Consider the following 27,500-nt stretch of genomic DNA (forward strand, 5'->3'; position numbering starts at 1 on the left):
AGTTAGAAATTCAAGTGGAAAAAGCTAGCAACCATGCCCACACTTCCTATCCTGTATTATTTGCTGCAATCCGGAAGAAAAGAGGAAGTTATTAGTGGATGAACTGCACACAGATAACCACTAAAGAAGACTCCTTAATTGGTGTTATAAACAACTTGAAGGCCAACATGAATACATAGTGCGAATATCTGCATGAAATATTGTAGGATACGGCCAGTTTACCGTGAAAGAAGCTTCAACCAAACAGATTCAGGTTACAGGATTGATTTTGATTTCCCCAGTTTTATCTCCGCTCTTGAATCTGAAGGTAAGAGCGAATGGGTTTGTGAAACCCATAGACCTCTTTCATATTGTTGGCCAAATGAAACATTCTTTTGATTTAAAGCTAATAGGCCTTTCTAGCCTCGCTACGGACGAGCAAAATGAGGACAGGAGGTTCTAATGACTTGGGTTGCCAGTATGGCAATCCAGTCGCAATAGTAATAGTTCTGGTTTTTTTAATTATTAATTAATTATAATTATTAATTCCCGTGTTGGTACAATCTTGCCTGTCACTCCCCCTGCTAAGTGGTGTCTTTGTGCATAGAGTCTTCTGTGCGTATTTTGTTAGTTTTTGAGGGGGTGGGGTAATGCATAGATTTCTCTGGTGCACACATGAGTACATTTAATTAACCAGTCTGGCAAGACCAGTTCCAAACATCACGTGGTCAAAGCAAGGAAATGAAGAGTGGAAACACACAGATATGTTCTCTTGTTAAAGAATATCAGCAGATATCATGATGGCGAGTACAGGTGCACAGCCTCAAATCGTGCTGGAAACGCAACGGCTTCCATTAGAGTGGACTGTTCAGTGTAAGTATGAATGTAGATGATTACAACATGAGCTTCCCTTGAATCACGGTCACCGTCACATTAATACGTAATGCTCGTTCTTAACTGAAATTATTTCGCACTTAGCTTGCTTCAGTTAAACCATCGGGATAGCAAAGATCACTACGTTCCCTATTTTTCAGACTGGCTGCTATGGAGGCAATTCTCTTATGTTTACTCGACAAACAAATTCCATACTTGCAATCCGTAACAGTAAAAACATTAGTCTCATTGTATTAATTGAAAATGCAATGATGAAGGTGTATGAAGCATGAACGCAATTGCAAAAATTGCGTTCATAACTGCGAGGATCATAGCTTCACTTGAGAACGCATATACTTCTATCTCCTCCCACTCCACGATCCGGGGCACAAAATCTTGTATTTTTTGTACTGATTTTTCAACAGACAACCAATTAGAACCAATGTGACATACGCCGTTAAGGGTGACGTTGTGCTGGTGAGGACACCGTAACTTTCTCCTGTTCTGCTGATAGCCTACCGCCACCACTTGAACTTGAACTACGCTTCAACAACAAACTCTCGGCCTCTTCCAAAACGGGAAGTTTTCTCTTCAGCATGTCATCTCTGATGAAGGGGTGTATGAATGTATCGCCCGAAATGTTCTTGAGACAGGCGCTATAGCTCGTCTTAACCTGAGGGTAAAAGGTATGTATGTATGTATGATACGGATTTTATGGAATTGACACTGCTGATTCGAAATTCTTAGAAGACTGATTACAGTTTCACCACAGTTTAAACGCGAGAAAAGTATATTACGACCTACCCTGCGAGCATAGTCTCTTTCGATCTTCCTAGACAATTCGGGAAGAGGTAAGTAGACTCTGCTCGCCGCCTCCACATTCTTTGATTTGCCGCTCATCCAAAGAATTGGATAAGTCAGTCCAGTTTCGACTTGTCAAACCTGTTTTCTTAATTTTGCGCATGATCAATCGCCACGCGTCATCAATATTTTGAAATTTACAACAGCGTGGCGATTTTAACTGTTAGAATTCTCATGAGTTTTTCAGTAAAAAATTAAATAGCATTTTAAGAGTATGGACCATCTTGAGTCTCCAATGAAATGATTCATTTATTGTCGTGTGTTTGCCAGAGTTGTTGGAAATATCCCGACTGTTTGTTTTCGTTTTGTGGTTTTGTGGCTACTGGTCACGCGTGACTGACACCGAATTACATTTAAATTTTTAACGCATGCTCAATACGAAATGTGGAGGCGGCGAGCAGAGTCTACTTTCCTCTTCCCGACTTATCTAGGAAGATCGAAAGAGACTCTGCTCGCAGGGTAATTACGACCAACATGGTGTCAGAAATGTTCTTTCCGGGTCAGGAAGTATCTTTGCTGTTTTTCTGCTTTAACCATATATATCTATCTTCAACTATCTCGGGAACTATGTCACTTCTTCAACCAACGACTATTGAGGCCAAACCACAACTCAGTTCACTGTGTTTCTCAAGGGCTAAGAGCAAGAGTTTACTACCAAAGAGTAAGAATCTGGTATCAGGTTTGTCCCCATCAGCGTCAGGAAAGAGTTTATTTTTAAACCTAGTTTTGTGGAAAAATAAACAGTACACCAAATTGGCTAATTCAATGTTGTACCCAATTCAATTCTTTCGGGTTATATAACATTCTTTGTTCATTGTAATTGCATTCTAATGTAGCATTCATATTTAACTGAAATGGGGTTTGAATTGGGTACAACATTAAGTTAGCCGATTTGGTCTATTGTTTGTTTTCTTGCAAAGCGTGGTTTAAAAGTAGACACTTTCTTACTCTGATGGGGACCGTAACCCAATTTGGGTAAATCTTACTCTTGAATAATAGAGTCTTGCTAAGAGTCAGTACTTGTATGAGAATATGTTATATTTGATTGTCAATAGTAATATTAGCTTACCCTCATAGTCTCTTGTATTAGTCTAGAATTAAGGGTCTTCCAATTGTACTAAGTGTTTTGAACAACTAAAGAATAATGTATAATTTGAACTGAAGAAAAGGAGCACATAGGCCATGTATGTAACAAGGACAAGAAACAGGGTCAGCATTATCACCAGGAACAAGGAAAAAGCCGAACAGGTCGATAATTATTACAGTTAATGGAACAAGGATACGAGAACACCTTGCCTTTTTTCCCCACAGTTTCACCAACCATCACCTATATTTCTCACGACACAACCGTCAATGAAACGGATGACGTCACTTTATTTTGCAACGCCTCTGGAAAGCCAGACCCAACAGTCACGTGGTCATTTGCTGAGAATCATGCAAAAAGAATGGCTGTTACAAATGAAACTATTTTGTTAAGGACAGCCAGCAAAGATGTTGCAGGACGCTACCGATGCACCTCGGAAAACGGCGTAGGAAACCCGGCAGTGGCTGAAGTACAAGTTGCAATTAACTGTAAGTGGAATTAGTTCTTGAAGAAATTTTCCTATAAGTCCATGTGAAGCGGTATGCAAGTTGACGGCTTTGGTAAGTGGAGCTATCCACATTTAATGTATGGTTTGCTTTCGAAAAAGTTTTTTAACTTTAAAGAAAGGAGCAAGCAGCGTGGTAACCCAATCGAGGTCATAAAAGTTTAGAGAAGAAACAATGATTACTTAGTTCGAAGTCTGCGAGACGTTTCTCTTGTACCCTCACATCGTCTGGTCTTACTCATGAACAACCCTTTGCTTCTTCTGACAGACAAACCAGAAATCAAAAACAAGTCTTCCTCACATGTCGTGTCCTGGATTAACCACAAAACCGTCATTACATGTACGGCTGACGGTTTTCCAGTGCCAGAAATAACATGGAGCCATAACGGAGTTGTACAATCGTCCGCTGTTAAAACGTCTGCGCAGTCTCGAACGCGGCACAGTACCCTGACGTTTACGCCACAGGAAGCAAAAGATTTTGGCGTTTACACGTGCATGGCGAGGAACTTCCTTGGAACGGACAAAACAGAGACTACTGTTGGAGAACTAGGTATAATTGGGGCCTATGAAGGCTCAGGTCGTATTTATTGCCTTTTTTTGTTTCAGTTTTGAGATAAGTGACTGATGCGCATGTAACAGGTAGTTCAATTTCCCGCAGACGCTCCAAAAGCGCCAGAAGTATTTCGAATAGAAACTGGTACGAACAAGTTAGAAATTCAGTGGAAAAAGCTAGCAACCATCCCACACTATCCTATCCTGTATTATTTGCTGCAAATCCGGAAGAAAAGAGGAAGTTATTCGTGGATGAACTGCACACAGATAACCACTAAAGAAGACTCCTTAATTGGTGTTATAAACAACTTGAGGCCAACATGAAATACATAGTGCGAATATCTGCAAGAAATATTGTAGGATACGGCCAGTTTACCGTGAAAGAAGCTTCAACCAAACAGATTCAAGGTAACAGGGATTGATTTTGATTTCCCCAGTTTTATCTCCGCTCTTGAATCTGAAGGGAAGAGTGCGAATGGTTTGGAAACCCATAGACCTCTTTCATATTGTTGGCCAAATGAAACATTCTTTTGATTTAAAGCTAATAAGCCTTTCTAGCCTCGCTACGACGAGCAAAATGAGGACAGGAGGTCTAATTACTGGGTTGCCAGTATGGCAATCCCAGTCGGAAAATAACTAATAGTTCTGGTTTTTTAATTAATTATTAATTAATTAATTAATTCCCGTGTTGGTACAAGTCTTGCCTGTCACTCCCCTGCTAAGTGGTGTCTTTGTGCATAGAGTCTTCTGTGCGTATTTTGTTAGTTTTGAGGGGGTTGGGGTAATGCATAGATTTCTCTGGTGCACACATGAGTACATTTAATTAACCAGTCTGGCAAGACCAGTTCCAAACATCACGTGGTCAAAGCAAGGAAATGAAGAGTGGAAACACACAGAATCTGTTCTCTTGTTAAAGAATATCAGCAGATATCATGATGGCGAGTACAGGTGCACAGCAACAAATCGTGCTGGAAACGCAACGGCTTCCATTAGAGTGACTGTTCAGTGTAAGTATGAATGTGAGATGATTACAACATGAGCTTCCCTTGAATCACGGTCACCGTCACATTAATACGTAATGCTCGTTCTTAACTGAAATTATTTCGCACTTAGCTTGCTTCAGTTAAACCATCGTGATAGCAAAGATCACTACTTTCCCTATTTTTCAGAATGGCTGCTATGGAGGCAAATTCTCTTTTATGTTTACTCGACAAACAAATTCCATACTTGCTATCCGTAACAGTAAAAAACGTTAGTCTCATTGTATTAATTGAAAATGCAATGATGAAGGGGTGTATGAAGCATGAACGCAATTGCAAAAATTGCGTTCATAACTGCGAGGATCATAACTTCACTTGAGAACGCATATACTTCTTGATCTCCCTCCACGATCCGGGGGCACAAAATCTTGTATTTTTTGTACTGATTTTTCAACAGACAAACCAATTAGAACCAATGTGACATACGCCGTTAAGGGTGACGTTGTGCTGGTGAAGGACACCGTAACTTTCTCCTGTTCTGCTGATAGCCTACCGCCACCACAACTTGAACTACGCTTCAACAACAAAACTCTCGGCCTCTTCCAAAACGGGAAGTTTTCTCTTCAGCATGTCAACATCTCTGATGAAGGGGTGTATGAATGTATCGCCCGAAATGTTCTTGGACAGGCGCTATAGCTCGTCTTAACCTGAGGGTAAAAGGTATGTATGTATGTATGATACGGATTTTATGGAATTGACACTGCTGATTCGAATTCTTAGAAGACTGATTACAGTTTCACCACAGTTTAAACGCGAGAAAAGTATATTACGACCTACCCTGCGAGCATAGTCTCTTTCGATCTTCCTAGACAATTCGGGAAGAGGTAAGTAGACTCTGCTCGCCGCCTCCACATTCTTTGATTTGCCGCTCATCCAAAGAATTGGATAAGTCAGTCCAGTTTCGACTTGTCAAACCTGTTTTCTTAATTTTGCGCATGATCAATCGCCACGCGTCATCAATATTTTGAAATTTACAACAGCGTGGCGATTTTAACTGTTAGAATTCTCATGAGTTTTTCAGTAAAAAAATTAAATGGCATTTTAAGAGTATGGACTATCTTGAGTTTCCAATGAAATGATTCCTTGATTGTCGTGTGTTTGCCAGAGTTGTTCGAAAATATCCCGACTGTTTGTTTTCGTTTTGTGGTTTTGTGGCTACTGGTCACGCGTGACTGACACCGAATTACATTTAAATTTTTAACGCATGCTCAATACGAAATGTGGAGGCGGCGAGCAGAGTCTACTTTCCTCTTCCCGACTTATCTAGGAAGATCGAAAGAGACTCTGCTCGCAGGGTAATTACGACCAACATGGTGTCAGAAATGTTCTTTCCGGGTCAGGAAGTATCTTTGCTGTTTTTCTGCTTTAACCATATATATCTATCTTCAACTATCTCGGGAACTATGTCACTTCTTCAACCAACGACTATTGAGGCCAAACCACAACTCAGTTCACTGTGTTTCTCAAGGGCTAAGAGCAAGAGTTTACTACCAAAGAGTAAGAATCTGGTATCAGGTTTGTCCCCATCAGCGTCAGGAAAGAGTTTATTTTTAAACCTAGTTTTGTGGAAAAATAAACAGTACACCAAATTGGCTAATTCAATGTTGTACCCAATTCAATTCTTTCGGGGTTATATAAGATTCTTTGTTCATTGTAATTGCATTCTAATGTAGCATTCATATTTAACTGAAATGGGGTTTGAATTGGGTACAACATTAAGTTAGCCGATTTGGTCTATTGTTTGTTTTCTTGCAAAGCGTGGTTTAAAAGTAGACACTTTCTTACTCTGATGGGGACCGTAACCCAATTTGGGTAAATCTTACTCTTGAATAATAGAGTCTTGCTAAGAGTCAGTACTTGTATGAGAATATGTTATATTTGATTGTCAATAGTAATATTAGCTTACCCTCATAGTCTCTTGTATTAGTCTAGAATTAAGGGTCTTCCAATTGTACTAAGTGTTTTGAACAACTAAAGAATAATGTATAATTTGAACTGAAGAAAAGGAGCACATAGGCCATGTATGTAACAAGGACAAGAAACAGGGTCAGCATTATCACCAGGAACAAGGAAAAAGCCGAACAGGTCGATAATTATTACAGTTAATGGAACAAGGATACGAGAACACCTTGCCTTTTTTCCCCACAGTTTCACCAACCATCACCTATATTTCTCACGACACAACCGTCAATGAAACGGATGACGTCACTTTATTTTGCAACGCCTCTGGAAAGCCAGACCCAACAGTCACGTGGTCATTTGCTGAGAATCATGCAAAAAGAATGGCTGTTACAAATGAAACTATTTTGTTAAGGACAGCCAGCAAAGATGTTGCAGGACGCTACCGATGCACCTCGGAAAACGGCGTAGGAAACCCGGCAGTGGCTGAAGTACAAGTTGCAATTAACTGTAAGTGGAATTAGTTCTTGAAGAAATTTTCCTATAAGTCCATGTGAAGCGGTATGCAAGTTGACGGCTTTGGTAAGTGGAGCTATCCACATTTAATGTATGGTTTGCTTTCGAAAAAGTTTTTTAACTTTAAAGAAAGGAGCAAGCAGCGTGGTAACCCAATCGAGGTCATAAAAGTTTAGAGAAGAAACAATGATTACTTAGTTCGAAGTCTGCGAGACGTTTCTCTTGTACCCTCACATCGTCTGGTCTTACTCATGAACAACCCTTTGCTTCTTCTGACAGACAAACCAGAAATCAAAAACAAGTCTTCCTCACATGTCGTGTCCTGGATTAACCACAAAACCGTCATTACATGTACGGCTGACGGTTTTCCAGTGCCAGAAATAACATGGAGCCATAACGGAGTTGTACAATCGTCCGCTGTTAAAACGTCTGCGCAGTCTCGAACGCGGCACAGTACCCTGACGTTTACGCCACAGGAAGCAAAAGATTTTGGCGTTTACACGTGCATGGCGAGGAACTTCCTTGGAACGGACAAAACAGAGACTACTGTTGGAGAACTAGGTATAAATTGGGGCCTATGAAGGCTCAGGTCGTATTTATTGCCTTTTTTTGTTTCAGTTTTGAGATAAGTGACTGATGCGCATGTAACAGGTAGTTCAATTTCCCGCAGACGCTCCAAAAGCGCCAGAAGTATTTCGAATAGAAACTGGTACGAACAAGTTAGAAATTCAGTGGAAAAAGCTAGCAACCATCCCACACTATCCTATCCTGTATTATTTGCTGCAAATCCGGAAGAAAAGAGGAAGTTATTCGTGGATGAACTGCACACAGATAACCACTAAAGAAGACTCCTTAATTGGTGTTATAAACAACTTGGAGGCCAACATGAAATACATAGTGCGAATATCTGCAAGAAATATTGTAGGATACGGCCAGTTTACCGTGAAAGAAGCTTCAACCAAACAGATTCAAGGTAACAGGGATTGATTTTGATTTCCCCAGTTTTATCTCCGCTCTTGAATCTGAAGGGAAGAGTGCGAATGGTTTGGAAACCCATAGACCTCTTTCATATTGTTGGCCAAATGAAACATTCTTTTGATTTAAAGCTAATAAGCCTTTCTAGCCTCGCTACGACGAGCAAAATGAGGACAGGAGGTCTAATTACTGGGTTGCCAGTATGGCAATCCCAGTCGGAAAATAACTAATAGTTCTGGTTTTTTAATTAATTAATTAATTAATTAATTAATTCCCGTGTTGGTACAAGTCTTGCCTGTCACTCCCCTGCTAAGTGGTGTCTTTGTGCATAGAGTCTTCTGTGCGTATTTTGTTAGTTTTGAGGGGGTTGGGGTAATGCATAGATTTCTCTGGTGCACACATGAGTACATTTAATTAACCAGTCTGGCAAGACCAGTTCCAAACATCACGTGGTCAAAGCAAGGAAATGAAGAGTGGAAACACACAGAATCTGTTCTCTTGTTAAAGAATATCAGCAGATATCATGATGGCGAGTACAGGTGCACAGCAACAAATCGTGCTGGAAACGCAACGGCTTCCATTAGAGTGACTGTTCAGTGTAAGTATGAATGTGAGATGATTACAACATGAGCTTCCCTTGAATCACGGTCACCGTCACATTAATACGTAATGCTCGTTCTTAACTGAAATTATTTCGCACTTAGCTTGCTTCAGTTAAACCATCGTGATAGCAAAGATCACTACTTTCCCTATTTTTCAGAATGGCTGCTATGGAGGCAAATTCTCTTTTATGTTTACTCGACAAACAAATTCCATACTTGCTATCCGTAACAGTAAAAACGTTAGTCTCATTGTATTAATTGAAAATGCAATGATGAAGGGGTGTATGAAGCATGAACGCAATTGCAAAAATTGCGTTCATAACTGCGAGGATCATAGCTTCACTTGAGAACGCATATACTTCTTGATCTCCCTCCACGATCCGGGGGCACAAAATCTTGTATTTTTTGTACTGATTTTTCAACAGACAAACCAATTAGAACCAATGTGACATACGCCGTTAAGGGTGACGTTGTGCTGGTGAAGGACACCGTAACTTTCTCCTGTTCTGCTGATAGCCTACCGCCACCACAACTTGAACTACGCTTCAACAACAAAACTCTCGGCCTCTTCCAAAACGGGAAGTTTTCTCTTCAGCATGTCAACATCTCTGATGAAGGGGTGTATGAATGTATCGCCCGAAATGTTCTTGGGACAGGCGCTATAGCTCGTCTTAACCTGAGGGTAAAAGGTATGTATGTATGTATGATACGGATTTTATGGAATTGACACTGCTGATTCGAATTCTTAGAAGACTGATTACAGTTTCACCACAGTTTAAACGCGAGAAAAGTATATTACGACCTACCCTGCGAGCATAGTCTCTTTCGATCTTCCTAGACAATTCGGGAAGAGGTAAGTAGACTCTGCTCGCCGCCTCCACATTCTTTGATTTGCCGCTCATCCAAAGAATTGGATAAGTCAGTCCAGTTTCGACTTGTCAAACCTGTTTTCTTAATTTTGCGCATGATCAATCGCCACGCGTCATCAATATTTTGAAATTTACAACAGCGTGGCGATTTTAACTGTTAGAATTCTCATGAGTTTTTCAGTAAAAAAATTAAATGGCATTTTAAGAGTATGGACTATCTTGAGTTTCCAATGAAATGATTCCTTGATTGTCGTGTGTTTGCCAGAGTTGTTGGAAAATATTCCGACTGTTTGTTTTCGTTTTGTGGTTTTGTGGCTACTGGTCACGCGTGACTGACACCGAATTACATTTAAATTTTTAACGCATGCTCAATACGAAATGTGGAGGCGGCGAGCAGAGTCTACTTTCCTCTTCCCGACTTATCTAGGAAGATCGAAAGAGACTCTGCTCGCAGGGTAATTACGACCAACATGGTGTCAGAAATGTTCTTTCCGGGTCAGGAAGTATCTTTGCTGTTTTTCTGCTTTAACCATATATATCTATCTTCAACTATCTCGGGAACTATGTCACTTCTTCAACCAACGACTATTGAGGCCAAACCACAACTCAGTTCACTGTGTTTCTCAAGGGCTAAGAGCAAGAGTTTACTACCAAAGAGTAAGAATCTGGTATCAGGTTTGTCCCCATCAGCGTCAGGAAAGAGTTTATTTTTAAACCTAGTTTTGTGGAAAAATAAACAGTACACCAAATTGGCTAATTCAATGTTGTACCCAATTCAATTCTTTCGGGGTTATATAAGATTCTTTGTTCATTGTAATTGCATTCTAATGTAGCATTCATATTTAACTGAAATGGGGTTTGAATTGGGTACAACATTAAGTTAGCCGATTTGGTCTATTGTTTGTTTTCTTGCAAAGCGTGGTTTAAAAGTAGACACTTTCTTACTCTGATGGGGACCGTAACCCAATTTGGGTAAATCTTACTCTTGAATAATAGAGTCTTGCTAAGAGTCAGTACTTGTATGAGAATATGTTATATTTGATTGTCAATAGTAATATTAGCTTACCCTCATAGTCTCTTGTATTAGTCTAGAATTAAGGGTCTTCCAATTGTACTAAGTGTTTTGAACAACTAAAGAATAATGTATAATTTGAACTGAAGAAAAGGAGCACATAGGCCATGTATGTAACAAGGACAAGAAACAGGGTCAGCATTATCACCAGGAACAAGGAAAAAGCCGAACAGGTCGATAATTATTACAGTTAATGGAACAAGGATACGAGAACACCTTGCCTTTTTTCCCCACAGTTTCACCAACCATCACCTATATTTCTCACGACACAACCGTCAATGAAACGGATGACGTCACTTTATTTTGCAACGCCTCTGGAAAGCCAGACCCAACAGTCACGTGGTCATTTGCTGAGAATCATGCAAAAAGAATGGCTGTTACAAATGAAACTATTTTGTTAAGGACAGCCAGCAAAGATGTTGCAGGACGCTACCGATGCACCTCGGAAAACGGCGTAGGAAACCCGGCAGTGGCTGAAGTACAAGTTGCAATTAACTGTAAGTGGAATTAGTTCTTGAAGAAATTTTCCTATAAGTCCATGTGAAGCGGTATGCAAGTTGACGGCTTTGGTAAGTGGAGCTATCCACATTTAATGTATGGTTTGCTTTCGAAAAAGTTTTTTAACTTTAAAGAAAGGAGCAAGCAGCGTGGTAACCCAATCGAGGTCATAAAAGTTTAGAGAAGAAACAATGATTACTTAGTTCGAAGTCTGCGAGACGTTTCTCTTGTACCCTCACATCGTCTGGTCTTACTCATGAACAACCCTTTGCTTCTTCTGACAGACAAACCAGAAATCAAAAACAAGTCTTCCTCACATGTCGTGTCCTGGATTAACCACAAAACCGTCATTACATGTACGGCTGACGGTTTTCCAGTGCCAGAAATAACATGGAGCCATAACGGAGTTGTACAATCGTCCGCTGTTAAAACGTCTGCGCAGTCTCGAACGCGGCACAGTACCCTGACGTTTACGCCACAGGAAGCAAAAGATTTTGGCGTTTACACGTGCATGGCGAGGAACTTCCTTGGAACGGACAAAACAGAGACTACTGTTGGAGAACTAGGTATAAATTGGGGCCTATGAAGGCTCAGGTCGTATTTATTGCCTTTTTTTGTTTCAGTTTTGAGATAAGTGACTGATGCGCATGTAACAGGTAGTTCAATTTCCCGCAGACGCTCCAAAAGCGCCAGAAGTATTTCGAATAGAAACTGGTACGAACAAGTTAGAAATTCAGTGGAAAAAGCTAGCAACCATCCCACACTATCCTATCCTGTATTATTTGCTGCAAATCCGGAAGAAAAGAGGAAGTTATTCGTGGATGAACTGCACACAGATAACCACTAAAGAAGACTCCTTAATTGGTGTTATAAACAACTTGGAGGCCAACATGAAATACATAGTGCGAATATCTGCAAGAAATATTGTAGGATACGGCCAGTTTACCGTGAAAGAAGCTTCAACCAAACAGATTCAAGGTAACAGGGATTGATTTTGATTTCCCCAGTTTTATCTCCGCTCTTGAATCTGAAGGGAAGAGTGCGAATGGTTTGGAAACCCATAGACCTCTTTCATATTGTTGGCCAAATGAAACATTCTTTTGATTTAAAGCTAATAAGCCTTTCTAGCCTCGCTACGACGAGCAAAATGAGGACAGGAGGTCTAATTACTGGGTTGCCAGTATGGCAATCCCAGTCGGAAAATAACTAATAGTTCTGGTTTTTTAATTAATTAATTAATTAATTAATTAATTCCCGTGTTGGTACAAGTCTTGCCTGTCACTCCCCTGCTAAGTGGTGTCTTTGTGCATAGAGTCTTCTGTGCGTATTTTGTTAGTTTTGAGGGGGTTGGGGTAATGCATAGATTTCTCTGGTGCACACATGAGTACATTTAATTAACCAGTCTGGCAAGACCAGTTCCAAACATCACGTGGTCAAAGCAAGGAAATGAAGAGTGGAAACACACAGAATCTGTTCTCTTGTTAAAGAATATCAGCAGATATCATGATGGCGAGTACAGGTGCACAGCAACAAATCGTGCTGGAAACGCAACGGCTTCCATTAGAGTGACTGTTCAGTGTAAGTATGAATGTGAGATGATTACAACATGAGCTTCCCTTGAATCACGGTCACCGTCACATTAATACGTAATGCTCGTTCTTAACTGAAATTATTTCGCACTTAGCTTGCTTCAGTTAAACCATCGTGATAGCAAAGATCACTACTTTCCCTATTTTTCAGAATGGCTGCTATGGAGGCAAATTCTCTTTTATGTTTACTCGACAAACAAATTCCATACTTGCTATCCGTAACAGTAAAAAACGTTAGTCTCATTGTATTAATTGAAAATGCAATGATGAAGGGGTGTATGAAGCATGAACGCAATTGCAAAAATTGCGTTCATAACTGCGAGGATCATAACTTCACTTGAGAACGCATATACTTCTTGATCTCCCTCCACGATCCGGGGGCACAAAATCTTGTATTTTTTGTACTGATTTTTCAACAGACAAACCAATTAGAACCAATGTGACATACGCCGTTAAGGGTGACGTTGTGCTGGTGAAGGACACCGTAACTTTCTCCTGTTCTGCTGATAGCCTACCGCCACCACAACTTGAACTACGCTTCAACAACAAAACTCTCGGCCTCTTCCAAAACGGGAAGTTTTCTCTTCAGCATGTCAACATCTCTGATGAAGGGGTGTATGAATGTATCGCCCGAAATGTTCTTGGGACAGGCGCTATAGCTCGTCTTAACCTGAGGGTAAAAGGTATGTATGTATGTATGATACGGATTTTATGGAATTGACACTGCTGATTCGAATTCTTAGAAGACTGATTACAGTTTCACCACAGTTTAAACGCGAGAAAAGTATATTACGACCTACCCTGCGAGCATAGTCTCTTTCGATCTTCCTAGACAATTCGGGAAGAGGTAAGTAGACTCTGCTCGCCGCCTCCACATTCTTTGATTTGCCGCTCATCCAAAGAATTGGATAAGTCAGTCCAGTTTCGACTTGTCAAACCTGTTTTCTTAATTTTGCGCATGATCAATCGCCACGCGTCATCAATATTTTGAAATTTACAACAGCGTGGCGATTTTAACTGTTAGAATTCTCATGAGTTTTTCAGTAAAAAAATTAAATGGCATTTTAAGAGTATGGACTATCTTGAGTTTCCAATGAAATGATTCCTTGATTGTCGTGTGTTTGCCAGAGTTGTTGGAAAATATTCCGACTGTTTGTTTTCGTTTTGTGGTTTTGTGGCTACTGGTCACGCGTGACTGACACCGAATTACATTTAAATTTTTAACGCATGCTCAATACGAAATGTGGAGGCGGCGAGCAGAGTCTACTTTCCTCTTCCCGACTTATCTAGGAAGATCGAAAGAGACTCTGCTCGCAGGGTAATTACGACCAACATGGTGTCAGAAATGTTCTTTCCGGGTCAGGAAGTATCTTTGCTGTTTTTCTGCTTTAACCATATATATCTATCTTCAACTATCTCGGGAACTATGTCACTTCTTCAACCAACGACTATTGAGGCCAAACCACAACTCAGTTCACTGTGTTTCTCAAGGGCTAAGAGCAAGAGTTTACTACCAAAGAGTAAGAATCTGGTATCAGGTTTGTCCCCATCAGCGTCAGGAAAGAGTTTATTTTTAAACCTAGTTTTGTGGAAAAATAAACAGTACACCAAATTGGCTAATTCAATGTTGTACCCAATTCAATTCTTTCGGGGTTATATAAGATTCTTTGTTCATTGTAATTGCATTCTAATGTAGCATTCATATTTAACTGAAATGGGGTTTGAATTGGGTACAACATTAAGTTAGCCGATTTGGTCTATTGTTTGTTTTCTTGCAAAGCGTGGTTTAAAAGTAGACACTTTCTTACTCTGATGGGGACCGTAACCCAATTTGGGTAAATCTTACTCTTGAATAATAGAGTCTTGCTAAGAGTCAGTACTTGTATGAGAATATGTTATATTTGATTGTCAATAGTAATATTAGCTTACCCTCATAGTCTCTTGTATTAGTCTAGAATTAAGGGTCTTCCAATTGTACTAAGTGTTTTGAACAACTAAAGAATAATGTATAATTTGAACTGAAGAAAAGGAGCACATAGGCCATGTATGTAACAAGGACAAGAAACAGGGTCAGCATTATCACCAGGAACAAGGAAAAAGCCGAACAGGTCGATAATTATTACAGTTAATGGAACAAGGATACGAGAACACCTTGCCTTTTTTCCCCACAGTTTCACCAACCATCACCTATATTTCTCACGACACAACCGTCAATGAAACGGATGACGTCACTTTATTTTGCAACGCCTCTGGAAAGCCAGACCCAACAGTCACGTGGTCATTTGCTGAGAATCATGCAAAAAGAATGGCTGTTACAAATGAAACTATTTTGTTAAGGACAGCCAGCAAAGATGTTGCAGGACGCTACCGATGCACCTCGGAAAACGGCGTAGGAAACCCGGCAGTGGCTGAAGTACAAGTTGCAATTAACTGTAAGTGGAATTAGTTCTTGAAGAAATTTTCCTATAAGTCCATGTGAAGCGGTATGCAAGTTGACGGCTTTGGTAAGTGGAGCTATCCACATTTAATGTATGGTTTGCTTTCGAAAAAGTTTTTTAACTTTAAAGAAAGGAGCAAGCAGCGTGGTAACCCAATCGAGGTCATAAAAGTTTAGAGAAGAAACAATGATTACTTAGTTCGAAGTCTGCGAGACGTTTCTCTTGTACCCTCACATCGTCTGGTCTTACTCATGAACAACCCTTTGCTTCTTCTGACAGACAAACCAGAAATCAAAAACAAGTCTTCCTCACATGTCGTGTCCTGGATTAACCACAAAACCGTCATTACATGTACGGCTGACGGTTTTCCAGTGCCAGAAATAACATGGAGCCATAACGGAGTTGTACAATCGTCCGCTGTTAAAACGTCTGCGCAGTCTCGAACGCGGCACAGTACCCTGACGTTTACGCCACAGGAAGCAAAAGATTTTGGCGTTTACACGTGCATGGCGAGGAACTTCCTTGGAACGGACAAAACAGAGACTACTGTTGGAGAACTAGGTATAAATTGGGGCCTATGAAGGCTCAGGTCGTATTTATTGCCTTTTTTTGTTTCAGTTTTGAGATAAGTGACTGATGCGCATGTAACAGGTAGTTCAATTTCCCGCAGACGCTCCAAAAGCGCCAGAAGTATTTCGAATAGAAACTGGTACGAACAAGTTAGAAATTCAGTGGAAAAAGCTAGCAACCATCCCACACTATCCTATCCTGTATTATTTGCTGCAAATCCGGAAGAAAAGAGGAAGTTATTCGTGGATGAACTGCACACAGATAACCACTAAAGAAGACTCCTTAATTGGTGTTATAAACAACTTGGAGGCCAACATGAAATACATAGTGCGAATATCTGCAAGAAATATTGTAGGATACGGCCAGTTTACCGTGAAAGAAGCTTCAACCAAACAGATTCAAGGTAACAGGGATTGATTTTGATTTCCCCAGTTTTATCTCCGCTCTTGAATCTGAAGGGAAGAGTGCGAATGGTTTGGAAACCCATAGACCTCTTTCATATTGTTGGCCAAATGAAACATTCTTTTGATTTAAAGCTAATAAGCCTTTCTAGCCTCGCTACGACGAGCAAAATGAGGACAGGAGGTCTAATTACTGGGTTGCCAGTATGGCAATCCCAGTCGGAAAATAACTAATAGTTCTGGTTTTTTAATTAATTAATTAATTAATTAATTAATTCCCGTGTTGGTACAAGTCTTGCCTGTCACTCCCCTGCTAAGTGGTGTCTTTGTGCATAGAGTCTTCTGTGCGTATTTTGTTAGTTTTGAGGGGGTTGGGGTAATGCATAGATTTCTCTGGTGCACACATGAGTACATTTAATTAACCAGTCTGGCAAGACCAGTTCCAAACATCACGTGGTCAAAGCAAGGAAATGAAGAGTGGAAACACACAGAATCTGTTCTCTTGTTAAAGAATATCAGCAGATATCATGATGGCGAGTACAGGTGCACAGCAACAAATCGTGCTGGAAACGCAACGGCTTCCATTAGAGTGACTGTTCAGTGTAAGTATGAATGTGAGATGATTACAACATGAGCTTCCCTTGAATCACGGTCACCGTCACATTAATACGTAATGCTCGTTCTTAACTGAAATTATTTCGCACTTAGCTTGCTTCAGTTAAACCATCGTGATAGCAAAGATCACTACTTTCCCTATTTTTCAGAATGGCTGCTATGGAGGCAAATTCTCTTTTATGTTTACTCGACAAACAAATTCCATACTTGCTATCCGTAACAGTAAAAAACGTTAGTCTCATTGTATTAATTGAAAATGCAATGATGAAGGGGTGTATGAAGCATGAACGCAATTGCAAAAATTGCGTTCATAACTGCGAGGATCATAGCTTCACTTGAGAACGCATATACTTCTTGATCTCCCTCCACGATCCGGGGGCACAAAATCTTGTATTTTTTGTACTGATTTTTCAACAGACAAACCAATTAGAACCAATGTGACATACGCCGTTAAGGGTGACGTTGTGCTGGTGAAGGACACCGTAACTTTCTCCTGTTCTGCTGATAGCCTACCGCCACCACAACTTGAACTACGCTTCAACAACAAAACTCTCGGCCTCTTCCAAAACGGGAAGTTTTCTCTTCAGCATGTCAACATCTCTGATGAAGGGGTGTATGAATGTATCGCCCGAAATGTTCTTGGGACAGGCGCTATAGCTCGTCTTAACCTGAGGGTAAAAGGTATGTATGTATGATACGGATTTTATGGAATTGACACTGCTGATTCGAATTCTTAGAAGACTGATTACAGTTTCACCACAGTTTAAACGCGAGAAAAGTATATTACGACCTACCCTGCGAGCATAGTCTCTTTCGATCTTCCTAGACAATTCGGGAAGAGGTAAGTAGACTCTGCTCGCCGCCTCCACATTCTTTGATTTGCCGCTCATCCAAAGAATTGGATAAGTCAGTCCAGTTTCGACTTGTCAAACCTGTTTTCTTAATTTTGCGCATGATCAATCGCCACGCGTCATCAATATTTTGAAATTTACAACAGCGTGGCGATTTTAACTGTTAGAATTCTCATGAGTTTTTCAGTAAAAAAATTAAATGGCATTTTAAGAGTATGGACTATCTTGAGTTTCCAATGAAATGATTCCTTGATTGTCGTGTGTTTGCCAGAGTTGTTGGAAAATATTCCGACTGTTTGTTTTCGTTTTGTGGTTTTGTGGCTACTGGTCACGCGTGACTGACACCGAATTACATTTAAATTTTTAACGCATGCTCAATACGAAATGTGGAGGCGGCGAGCAGAGTCTACTTTCCTCTTCCCGACTTATCTAGGAAGATCGAAAGAGACTCTGCTCGCAGGGTAATTACGACCAACATGGTGTCAGAAATGTTCTTTCCGGGTCAGGAAGTATCTTTGCTGTTTTTCTGCTTTAACCATATATATCTATCTTCAACTATCTCGGGAACTATGTCACTTCTTCAACCAACGACTATTGAGGCCAAACCACAACTCAGTTCACTGTGTTTCTCAAGGGCTAAGAGCAAGAGTTTACTACCAAAGAGTAAGAATCTGGTATCAGGTTTGTCCCCATCAGCGTCAGGAAAGAGTTTATTTTTAAACCTAGTTTTGTGGAAAAATAAACAGTACACCAAATTGGCTAATTCAATGTTGTACCCAATTCAATTCTTTCGGGGTTATATAAGATTCTTTGTTCATTGTAATTGCATTCTAATGTAGCATTCATATTTAACTGAAATGGGGTTTGAATTGGGTACAACATTAAGTTAGCCGATTTGGTCTATTGTTTGTTTTCTTGCAAAGCGTGGTTTAAAAGTAGACACTTTCTTACTCTGATGGGGACCGTAACCCAATTTGGGTAAATCTTACTCTTGAATAATAGAGTCTTGCTAAGAGTCAGTACTTGTATGAGAATATGTTATATTTGATTGTCAATAGTAATATTAGCTTACCCTCATAGTCTCTTGTATTAGTCTAGAATTAAGGGTCTTCCAATTGTACTAAGTGTTTTGAACAACTAAAGAATAATGTATAATTTGAACTGAAGAAAAGGAGCACATAGGCCATGTATGTAACAAGGACAAGAAACAGGGTCAGCATTATCACCAGGAACAAGGAAAAAGCCGAACAGGTCGATAATTATTACAGTTAATGGAACAAGGATACGAGAACACCTTGCCTTTTTTCCCCACAGTTTCACCAACCATCACCTATATTTCTCACGACACAACCGTCAATGAAACGGATGACGTCACTTTATTTTGCAACGCCTCTGGAAAGCCAGACCCAACAGTCACGTGGTCATTTGCTGAGAATCATGCAAAAAGAATGGCTGTTACAAATGAAACTATTTTGTTAAGGACAGCCAGCAAAGATGTTGCAGGACGCTACCGATGCACCTCGGAAAACGGCGTAGGAAACCCGGCAGTGGCTGAAGTACAAGTTGCAATTAACTGTAAGTGGAATTAGTTCTTGAAGAAATTTTCCTATAAGTCCATGTGAAGCGGTATGCAAGTTGACGGCTTTGGTAAGTGGAGCTATCCACATTTAATGTATGGTTTGCTTTCGAAAAAGTTTTTTAACTTTAAAGAAAGGAGCAAGCAGCGTGGTAACCCAATCGAGGTCATAAAAGTTTAGAGAAGAAACAATGATTACTTAGTTCGAAGTCTGCGAGACGTTTCTCTTGTACCCTCACATCGTCTGGTCTTACTCATGAACAACCCTTTGCTTCTTCTGACAGACAAACCAGAAATCAAAAACAAGTCTTCCTCACATGTCGTGTCCTGGATTAACCACAAAACCGTCATTACATGTACGGCTGACGGTTTTCCAGTGCCAGAAATAACATGGAGCCATAACGGAGTTGTACAATCGTCCGCTGTTAAAACGTCTGCGCAGTCTCGAACGCGGCACAGTACCCTGACGTTTACGCCACAGGAAGCAAAAGATTTTGGCGTTTACACGTGCATGGCGAGGAACTTCCTTGGAACGGACAAAACAGAGACTACTGTTGGAGAACTAGGTATAAATTGGGGCCTATGAAGGCTCAGGTCGTATTTATTGCCTTTTTTTGTTTCAGTTTTGAGATAAGTGACTGATGCGCATGTAACAGGTAGTTCAATTTCCCGCAGACGCTCCAAAAGCGCCAGAAGTATTTCGAATAGAAACTGGTACGAACAAGTTAGAAATTCAGTGGAAAAAGCTAGCAACCATCCCACACTATCCTATCCTGTATTATTTGCTGCAAATCCGGAAGAAAAGAGGAAGTTATTCGTGGATGAACTGCACACAGATAACCACTAAAGAAGACTCCTTAATTGGTGTTATAAACAACTTGGAGGCCAACATGAAATACATAGTGCGAATATCTGCAAGAAATATTGTAGGATACGGCCAGTTTACCGTGAAAGAAGCTTCAACCAAACAGATTCAAGGTAACAGGGATTGATTTTGATTTCCCCAGTTTTATCTCCGCTCTTGAATCTGAAGGGAAGAGTGCGAATGGTTTGGAAACCCATAGACCTCTTTCATATTGTTGGCCAAATGAAACATTCTTTTGATTTAAAGCTAATAAGCCTTTCTAGCCTCGCTACGACGAGCAAAATGAGGACAGGAGGTCTAATTACTGGGTTGCCAGTATGGCAATCCCAGTCGGAAAATAACTAATAGTTCTGGTTTTTTAATTAATTAATTAATTAATTAATTAATTCCCGTGTTGGTACAAGTCTTGCCTGTCACTCCCCTGCTAAGTGGTGTCTTTGTGCATAGAGTCTTCTGTGCGTATTTTGTTAGTTTTGAGGGGGTTGGGGTAATGCATAGATTTCTCTGGTGCACACATGAGTACATTTAATTAACCAGTCTGGCAAGACCAGTTCCAAACATCACGTGGTCAAAGCAAGGAAATGAAGAGTGGAAACACACAGAATCTGTTCTCTTGTTAAAGAATATCAGCAGATATCATGATGGCGAGTACAGGTGCACAGCAACAAATCGTGCTGGAAACGCAACGGCTTCCATTAGAGTGACTGTTCAGTGTAAGTATGAATGTGAGATGATTACAACATGAGCTTCCCTTGAATCACGGTCACCGTCACATTAATACGTAATGCTCGTTCTTAACTGAAATTATTTCGCACTTAGCTTGCTTCAGTTAAACCATCGTGATAGCAAAGATCACTACTTTCCCTATTTTTCAGAATGGCTGCTATGGAGGCAAATTCTCTTTTATGTTTACTCGACAAACAAATTCCATACTTGCTATCCGTAACAGTAAAAAACGTTAGTCTCATTGTATTAATTGAAAATGCAATGATGAAGGGGTGTATGAAGCATGAACGCAATTGCAAAAATTGCGTTCATAACTGCGAGGATCATAACTTCACTTGAGAACGCATATACTTCTTGATCTCCCTCCACGATCCGGGGGCACAAAATCTTGTATTTTTTGTACTGATTTTTCAACAGACAAACCAATTAGAACCAATGTGACATACGCCGTTAAGGGTGACGTTGTGCTGGTGAAGGACACCGTAACTTTCTCCTGTTCTGCTGATAGCCTACCGCCACCACAACTTGAACTACGCTTCAACAACAAAACTCTCGGCCTCTTCCAAAACGGGAAGTTTTCTCTTCAGCATGTCAACATCTCTGATGAAGGGGTGTATGAATGTATCGCCCGAAATGTTCTTGGGACAGGCGCTATAGCTCGTCTTAACCTGAGGGTAAAAGGTATGTATGTATGTATGATACGGATTTTATGGAATTGACACTGCTGATTCGAATTCTTAGAAGACTGATTACAGTTTCACCACAGTTTAAACGCGAGAAAAGTATATTACGACCTACCCTGCGAGCATAGTCTCTTTCGATCTTCCTAGACAATTCGGGAAGAGGTAAGTAGACTCTGCTCGCCGCCTCCACATTCTTTGATTTGCCGCTCATCCAAAGAATTGGATAAGTCAGTCCAGTTTCGACTTGTCAAACCTGTTTTCTTAATTTTGCGCATGATCAATCGCCACGCGTCATCAATATTTTGAAATTTACAACAGCGTGGCGATTTTAACTGTTAGAATTCTCATGAGTTTTTCAGTAAAAAAATTAAATGGCATTTTAAGAGTATGGACTATCTTGAGTTTCCAATGAAATGATTCCTTGATTGTCGTGTGTTTGCCAGAGTTGTTGGAAAATATTCCGACTGTTTGTTTTCGTTTTGTGGTTTTGTGGCTACTGGTCACGCGTGACTGACACCGAATTACATTTAAATTTTTAACGCATGCTCAATACGAAATGTGGAGGCGGCGAGCAGAGTCTACTTTCCTCTTCCCGACTTATCTAGGAAGATCGAAAGAGACTCTGCTCGCAGGGTAATTACGACCAACATGGTGTCAGAAATGTTCTTTCCGGGTCAGGAAGTATCTTTGCTGTTTTTCTGCTTTAACCATATATATCTATCTTCAACTATCTCGGGAACTATGTCACTTCTTCAACCAACGACTATTGAGGCCAAACCACAACTCAGTTCACTGTGTTTCTCAAGGGCTAAGAGCAAGAGTTTACTACCAAAGAGTAAGAATCTGGTATCAGGTTTGTCCCCATCAGCGTCAGGAAAGAGTTTATTTTTAAACCTAGTTTTGTGGAAAAATAAACAGTACACCAAATTGGCTAATTCAATGTTGTACCCAATTCAATTCTTTCGGGGTTATATAAGATTCTTTGTTCATTGTAATTGCATTCTAATGTAGCATTCATATTTAACTGAAATGGGGTTTGAATTGGGTACAACATTAAGTTAGCCGATTTGGTCTATTGTTTGTTTTCTTGCAAAGCGTGGTTTAAAAGTAGACACTTTCTTACTCTGATGGGGACCGTAACCCAATTTGGGTAAATCTTACTCTTGAATAATAGAGTCTTGCTAAGAGTCAGTACTTGTATGAGAATATGTTATATTTGATTGTCAATAGTAATATTAGCTTACCCTCATAGTCTCTTGTATTAGTCTAGAATTAAGGGTCTTCCAATTGTACTAAGTGTTTTGAACAACTAAAGAATAATGTATAATTTGAACTGAAGAAAAGGAGCACATAGGCCATGTATGTAACAAGGACAAGAAACAGGGTCAGCATTATCACCAGGAACAAGGAAAAAGCCGAACAGGTCGATAATTATTACAGTTAATGGAACAAGGATACGAGAACACCTTGCCTTTTTTCCCCACAGTTTCACCAACCATCACCTATATTTCTCACGACACAACCGTCAATGAAACGGATGACGTCACTTTATTTTGCAACGCCTCTGGAAAGCCAGACCCAACAGTCACGTGGTCATTTGCTGAGAATCATGCAAAAAGAATGGCTGTTACAAATGAAACTATTTTGTTAAGGACAGCCAGCAAAGATGTTGCAGGACGCTACCGATGCACCTCGGAAAACGGCGTAGGAAACCCGGCAGTGGCTGAAGTACAAGTTGCAATTAACTGTAAGTGGAATTAGTTCTTGAAGAAATTTTCCTATAAGTCCATGTGAAGCGGTATGCAAGTTGACGGCTTTGGTAAGTGGAGCTATCCACATTTAATGTATGGTTTGCTTTCGAAAAAGTTTTTTAACTTTAAAGAAAGGAGCAAGCAGCGTGGTAACCCAATCGAGGTCATAAAAGTTTAGAGAAGAAACAATGATTACTTAGTTCGAAGTCTGCGAGACGTTTCTCTTGTACCCTCACATCGTCTGGTCTTACTCATGAACAACCCTTTGCTTCTTCTGACAGACAAACCAGAAATCAAAAACAAGTCTTCCTCACATGTCGTGTCCTGGATTAACCACAAAACCGTCATTACATGTACGGCTGACGGTTTTCCAGTGCCAGAAATAACATGGAGCCATAACGGAGTTGTACAATCGTCCGCTGTTAAAACGTCTGCGCAGTCTCGAACGCGGCACAGTACCCTGACGTTTACGCCACAGGAAGCAAAAGATTTTGGCGTTTACACGTGCATGGCGAGGAACTTCCTTGGAACGGACAAAACAGAGACTACTGTTGGAGAACTAGGTATAAATTGGGGCCTATGAAGGCTCAGGTCGTATTTATTGCCTTTTTTTGTTTCAGTTTTGAGATAAGTGACTGATGCGCATGTAACAGGTAGTTCAATTTCCCGCAGACGCTCCAAAAGCGCCAGAAGTATTTCGAATAGAAACTGGTACGAACAAGTTAGAAATTCAGTGGAAAAAGCTAGCAACCATCCCACACTATCCTATCCTGTATTATTTGCTGCAAATCCGGAAGAAAAGAGGAAGTTATTCGTGGATGAACTGCACACAGATAACCACTAAAGAAGACTCCTTAATTGGTGTTATAAACAACTTGGAGGCCAACATGAAATACATAGTGCGAATATCTGCAAGAAATATTGTAGGATACGGCCAGTTTACCGTGAAAGAAGCTTCAACCAAACAGATTCAAGGTAACAGGGATTGATTTTGATTTCCCCAGTTTTATCTCCGCTCTTGAATCTGAAGGGAAGAGTGCGAATGGTTTGGAAACCCATAGACCTCTTTCATATTGTTGGCCAAATGAAACATTCTTTTGATTTAAAGCTAATAAGCCTTTCTAGCCTCGCTACGACGAGCAAAATGAGGACAGGAGGTCTAATTACTGGGTTGCCAGTATGGCAATCCCAGTCGGAAAATAACTAATAGTTCTGGTTTTTTAATTAATTAATTAATTAATTAATTAATTCCCGTGTTGGTACAAGTCTTGCCTGTCACTCCCCTGCTAAGTGGTGTCTTTGTGCATAGAGTCTTCTGTGCGTATTTTGTTAGTTTTGAGGGGGTTGGGGTAATGCATAGATTTCTCTGGTGCACACATGAGTACATTTAATTAACCAGTCTGGCAAGACCAGTTCCAAACATCACGTGGTCAAAGCAAGGAAATGAAGAGTGGAAACACACAGAATCTGTTCTCTTGTTAAAGAATATCAGCAGATATCATGATGGCGAGTACAGGTGCACAGCAACAAATCGTGCTGGAAACGCAACGGCTTCCATTAGAGTGACTGTTCAGTGTAAGTATGAATGTGAGATGATTACAACATGAGCTTCCCTTGAATCACGGTCACCGTCACATTAATACGTAATGCTCGTTCTTAACTGAAATTATTTCGCACTTAGCTTGCTTCAGTTAAACCATCGTGATAGCAAAGATCACTACTTTCCCTATTTTTCAGAATGGCTGCTATGGAGGCAAATTCTCTTTTATGTTTACTCGACAAACAAATTCCATACTTGCTATCCGTAACAGTAAAAACATTAGTCTCATTGTATTAATTGAAAATGCAATGATGAAGGGGTGTATGAAGCATGAACGCAATTGCAAAAATTGCGTTCATAACTGCGAGGATCATAACTTCACTTGAGAACGCATATACTTCTTGATCTCCCTCCACGATCCGGGGGCACAAAATCTTGTATTTTTTGTACTGATTTTTCAACAGACAAACCAATTAGAACCAATGTGACATACGCCGTTAAGGGTGACGTTGTGCTGGTGAAGGACACCGTAACTTTCTCCTGTTCTGCTGATAGCCTACCGCCACCACAACTTGAACTACGCTTCAACAACAAAACTCTCGGCCTCTTCCAAAACGGGAAGTTTTCTCTTCAGCATGTCAACATCTCTGATGAAGGGGTGTATGAATGTATCGCCCGAAATGTTCTTGGGACAGGCGCTATAGCTCGTCTTAACCTGAGGGTAAAAGGTATGTATGTATGTATGATACGGATTTTATGGAATTGACACTGCTGATTCGAATTCTTAGAAGACTGATTACAGTTTCACCACAGTTTAAACGCGAGAAAAGTATATTACGACCTACCCTGCGAGCATAGTCTCTTTCGATCTTCCTAGACAATTCGGGAAGAGGTAAGTAGACTCTGCTCGCCGCCTCCACATTCTTTGATTTGCCGCTCATCCAAAGAATTGGATAAGTCAGTCCAGTTTCGACTTGTCAAACCTGTTTTCTTAATTTTGCGCATGATCAATCGCCACGCGTCATCAATATTTTGAAATTTACAACAGCGTGGCGATTTTAACTGTTAGAATTCTCATGAGTTTTTCAGTAAAAAAATTAAATGGCATTTTAAGAGTATGGACTATCTTGAGTTTCCAATGAAATGATTCCTTGATTGTCGTGTGTTTGCCAGAGTTGTTGGAAAATATTCCGACTGTTTGTTTTCGTTTTGTGGTTTTGTGGCTACTGGTCACGCGTGACTGACACCGAATTACATTTAAATTTTTAACGCATGCTCAATACGAAATGTGGAGGCGGCGAGCAGAGTCTACTTTCCTCTTCCCGACTTATCTAGGAAGATCGAAAGAGACTCTGCTCGCAGGGTAATTACGACCAACATGGTGTCAGAAATGTTCTTTCCGGGTCAGGAAGTATCTTTGCTGTTTTTCTGCTTTAACCATATATATCTATCTTCAACTATCTCGGGAACTATGTCACTTCTTCAACCAACGACTATTGAGGCCAAACCACAACTCAGTTCACTGTGTTTCTCAAGGGCTAAGAGCAAGAGTTTACTACCAAAGAGTAAGAATCTGGTATCAGGTTTGTCCCCATCAGCGTCAGGAAAGAGTTTATTTTTAAACCTAGTTTTGTGGAAAAATAAACAGTACACCAAATTGGCTAATTCAATGTTGTACCCAATTCAATTCTTTCGGGGTTATATAAGATTCTTTGTTCATTGTAATTGCATTCTAATGTAGCATTCATATTTAACTGAAATGGGGTTTGAATTGGGTACAACATTAAGTTAGCCGATTTGGTCTATTGTTTGTTTTCTTGCAAAGCGTGGTTTAAAAGTAGACACTTTCTTACTCTGATGGGGACCGTAACCCAATTTGGGTAAATCTTACTCTTGAATAATAGAGTCTTGCTAAGAGTCAGTACTTGTATGAGAATATGTTATATTTGATTGTCAATAGTAATATTAGCTTACCCTCATAGTCTCTTGTATTAGTCTAGAATTAAGGGTCTTCCAATTGTACTAAGTGTTTTGAACAACTAAAGAATAATGTATAATTTGAACTGAAGAAAAGGAGCACATAGGCCATGTATGTAACAAGGACAAGAAACAGGGTCAGCATTATCACCAGGAACAAGGAAAAAGCCGAACAGGTCGATAATTATTACAGTTAATGGAACAAGGATACGAGAACACCTTGCCTTTTTTCCCCACAGTTTCACCAACCATCACCTATATTTCTCACGACACAACCGTCAATGAAATGGATGACGTCACTTTATTTTGCAACGCCTCTGGAAAGCCAGACCCAACAGTCACGTGGTCATTTGCTGAGAATCATGCAAAAAGAATGGCTGTTACAAATGAAACTATTTTGTTAAGGAGAGCCAGCAAAGATGTTGCAGGACGCTACCGATGCACCTCGGAAAACGGCGTAGGAAACCCGGCAGTGGCTGAAGTACAAGTTGCAATTAACTGTAAGTGGAATTAGTTCTTGAAGAAATTTTCCTATAAGTCCATGTGAAGCGGTATGCAAGTTGACGGCTTTGGTAAGTGGAGCTATCCACATT

At 40.3% G+C, this 27,500-nt stretch overlaps 1 protein-coding gene across 1 annotated transcript in view; it reads left to right on the forward strand.

Moving 5' to 3' along the window:
- Window positions 1-4,174: 4,174 nt before the first annotated feature.
- The window catches only part of LOC138039766 (hemicentin-1-like), a 28,876-nt gene continuing 5,550 nt past the window's right edge, over window positions 4,175-27,500 (forward strand). The window contains exons 1-20 of the mRNA XM_068885614.1: window positions 4,175-4,262; window positions 4,700-4,861; window positions 7,043-7,303; window positions 7,589-7,870; window positions 7,980-8,282; window positions 8,721-8,882; window positions 9,312-9,575; window positions 11,064-11,237; window positions 12,742-12,903; window positions 13,334-13,597; window positions 15,086-15,259; window positions 16,764-16,925; window positions 17,356-17,619; window positions 19,104-19,277; window positions 20,782-20,943; window positions 21,374-21,637; window positions 23,126-23,299; window positions 24,804-24,965; window positions 25,395-25,658; window positions 27,147-27,407. Of these exons, the coding sequence (XP_068741715.1) occupies window positions 4,175-4,262; window positions 4,700-4,861; window positions 7,043-7,303; window positions 7,589-7,870; window positions 7,980-8,282; window positions 8,721-8,882; window positions 9,312-9,575; window positions 11,064-11,237; window positions 12,742-12,903; window positions 13,334-13,597; window positions 15,086-15,259; window positions 16,764-16,925; window positions 17,356-17,619; window positions 19,104-19,277; window positions 20,782-20,943; window positions 21,374-21,637; window positions 23,126-23,299; window positions 24,804-24,965; window positions 25,395-25,658; window positions 27,147-27,407 (4,183 nt within the window). The remainder of the gene's footprint in view (window positions 4,263-4,699; window positions 4,862-7,042; window positions 7,304-7,588; window positions 7,871-7,979; window positions 8,283-8,720; window positions 8,883-9,311; window positions 9,576-11,063; window positions 11,238-12,741; window positions 12,904-13,333; window positions 13,598-15,085; window positions 15,260-16,763; window positions 16,926-17,355; window positions 17,620-19,103; window positions 19,278-20,781; window positions 20,944-21,373; window positions 21,638-23,125; window positions 23,300-24,803; window positions 24,966-25,394; window positions 25,659-27,146; window positions 27,408-27,500) is intronic.

The sequence above is a fragment of the Montipora capricornis genome, chromosome 3 (assembly GCF_036669925.1).
Source record: "Montipora capricornis isolate CH-2021 chromosome 3, ASM3666992v2, whole genome shotgun sequence".
NCBI classification, from domain to species: Eukaryota; Metazoa; Cnidaria; class Anthozoa; order Scleractinia; family Acroporidae; genus Montipora; species Montipora capricornis.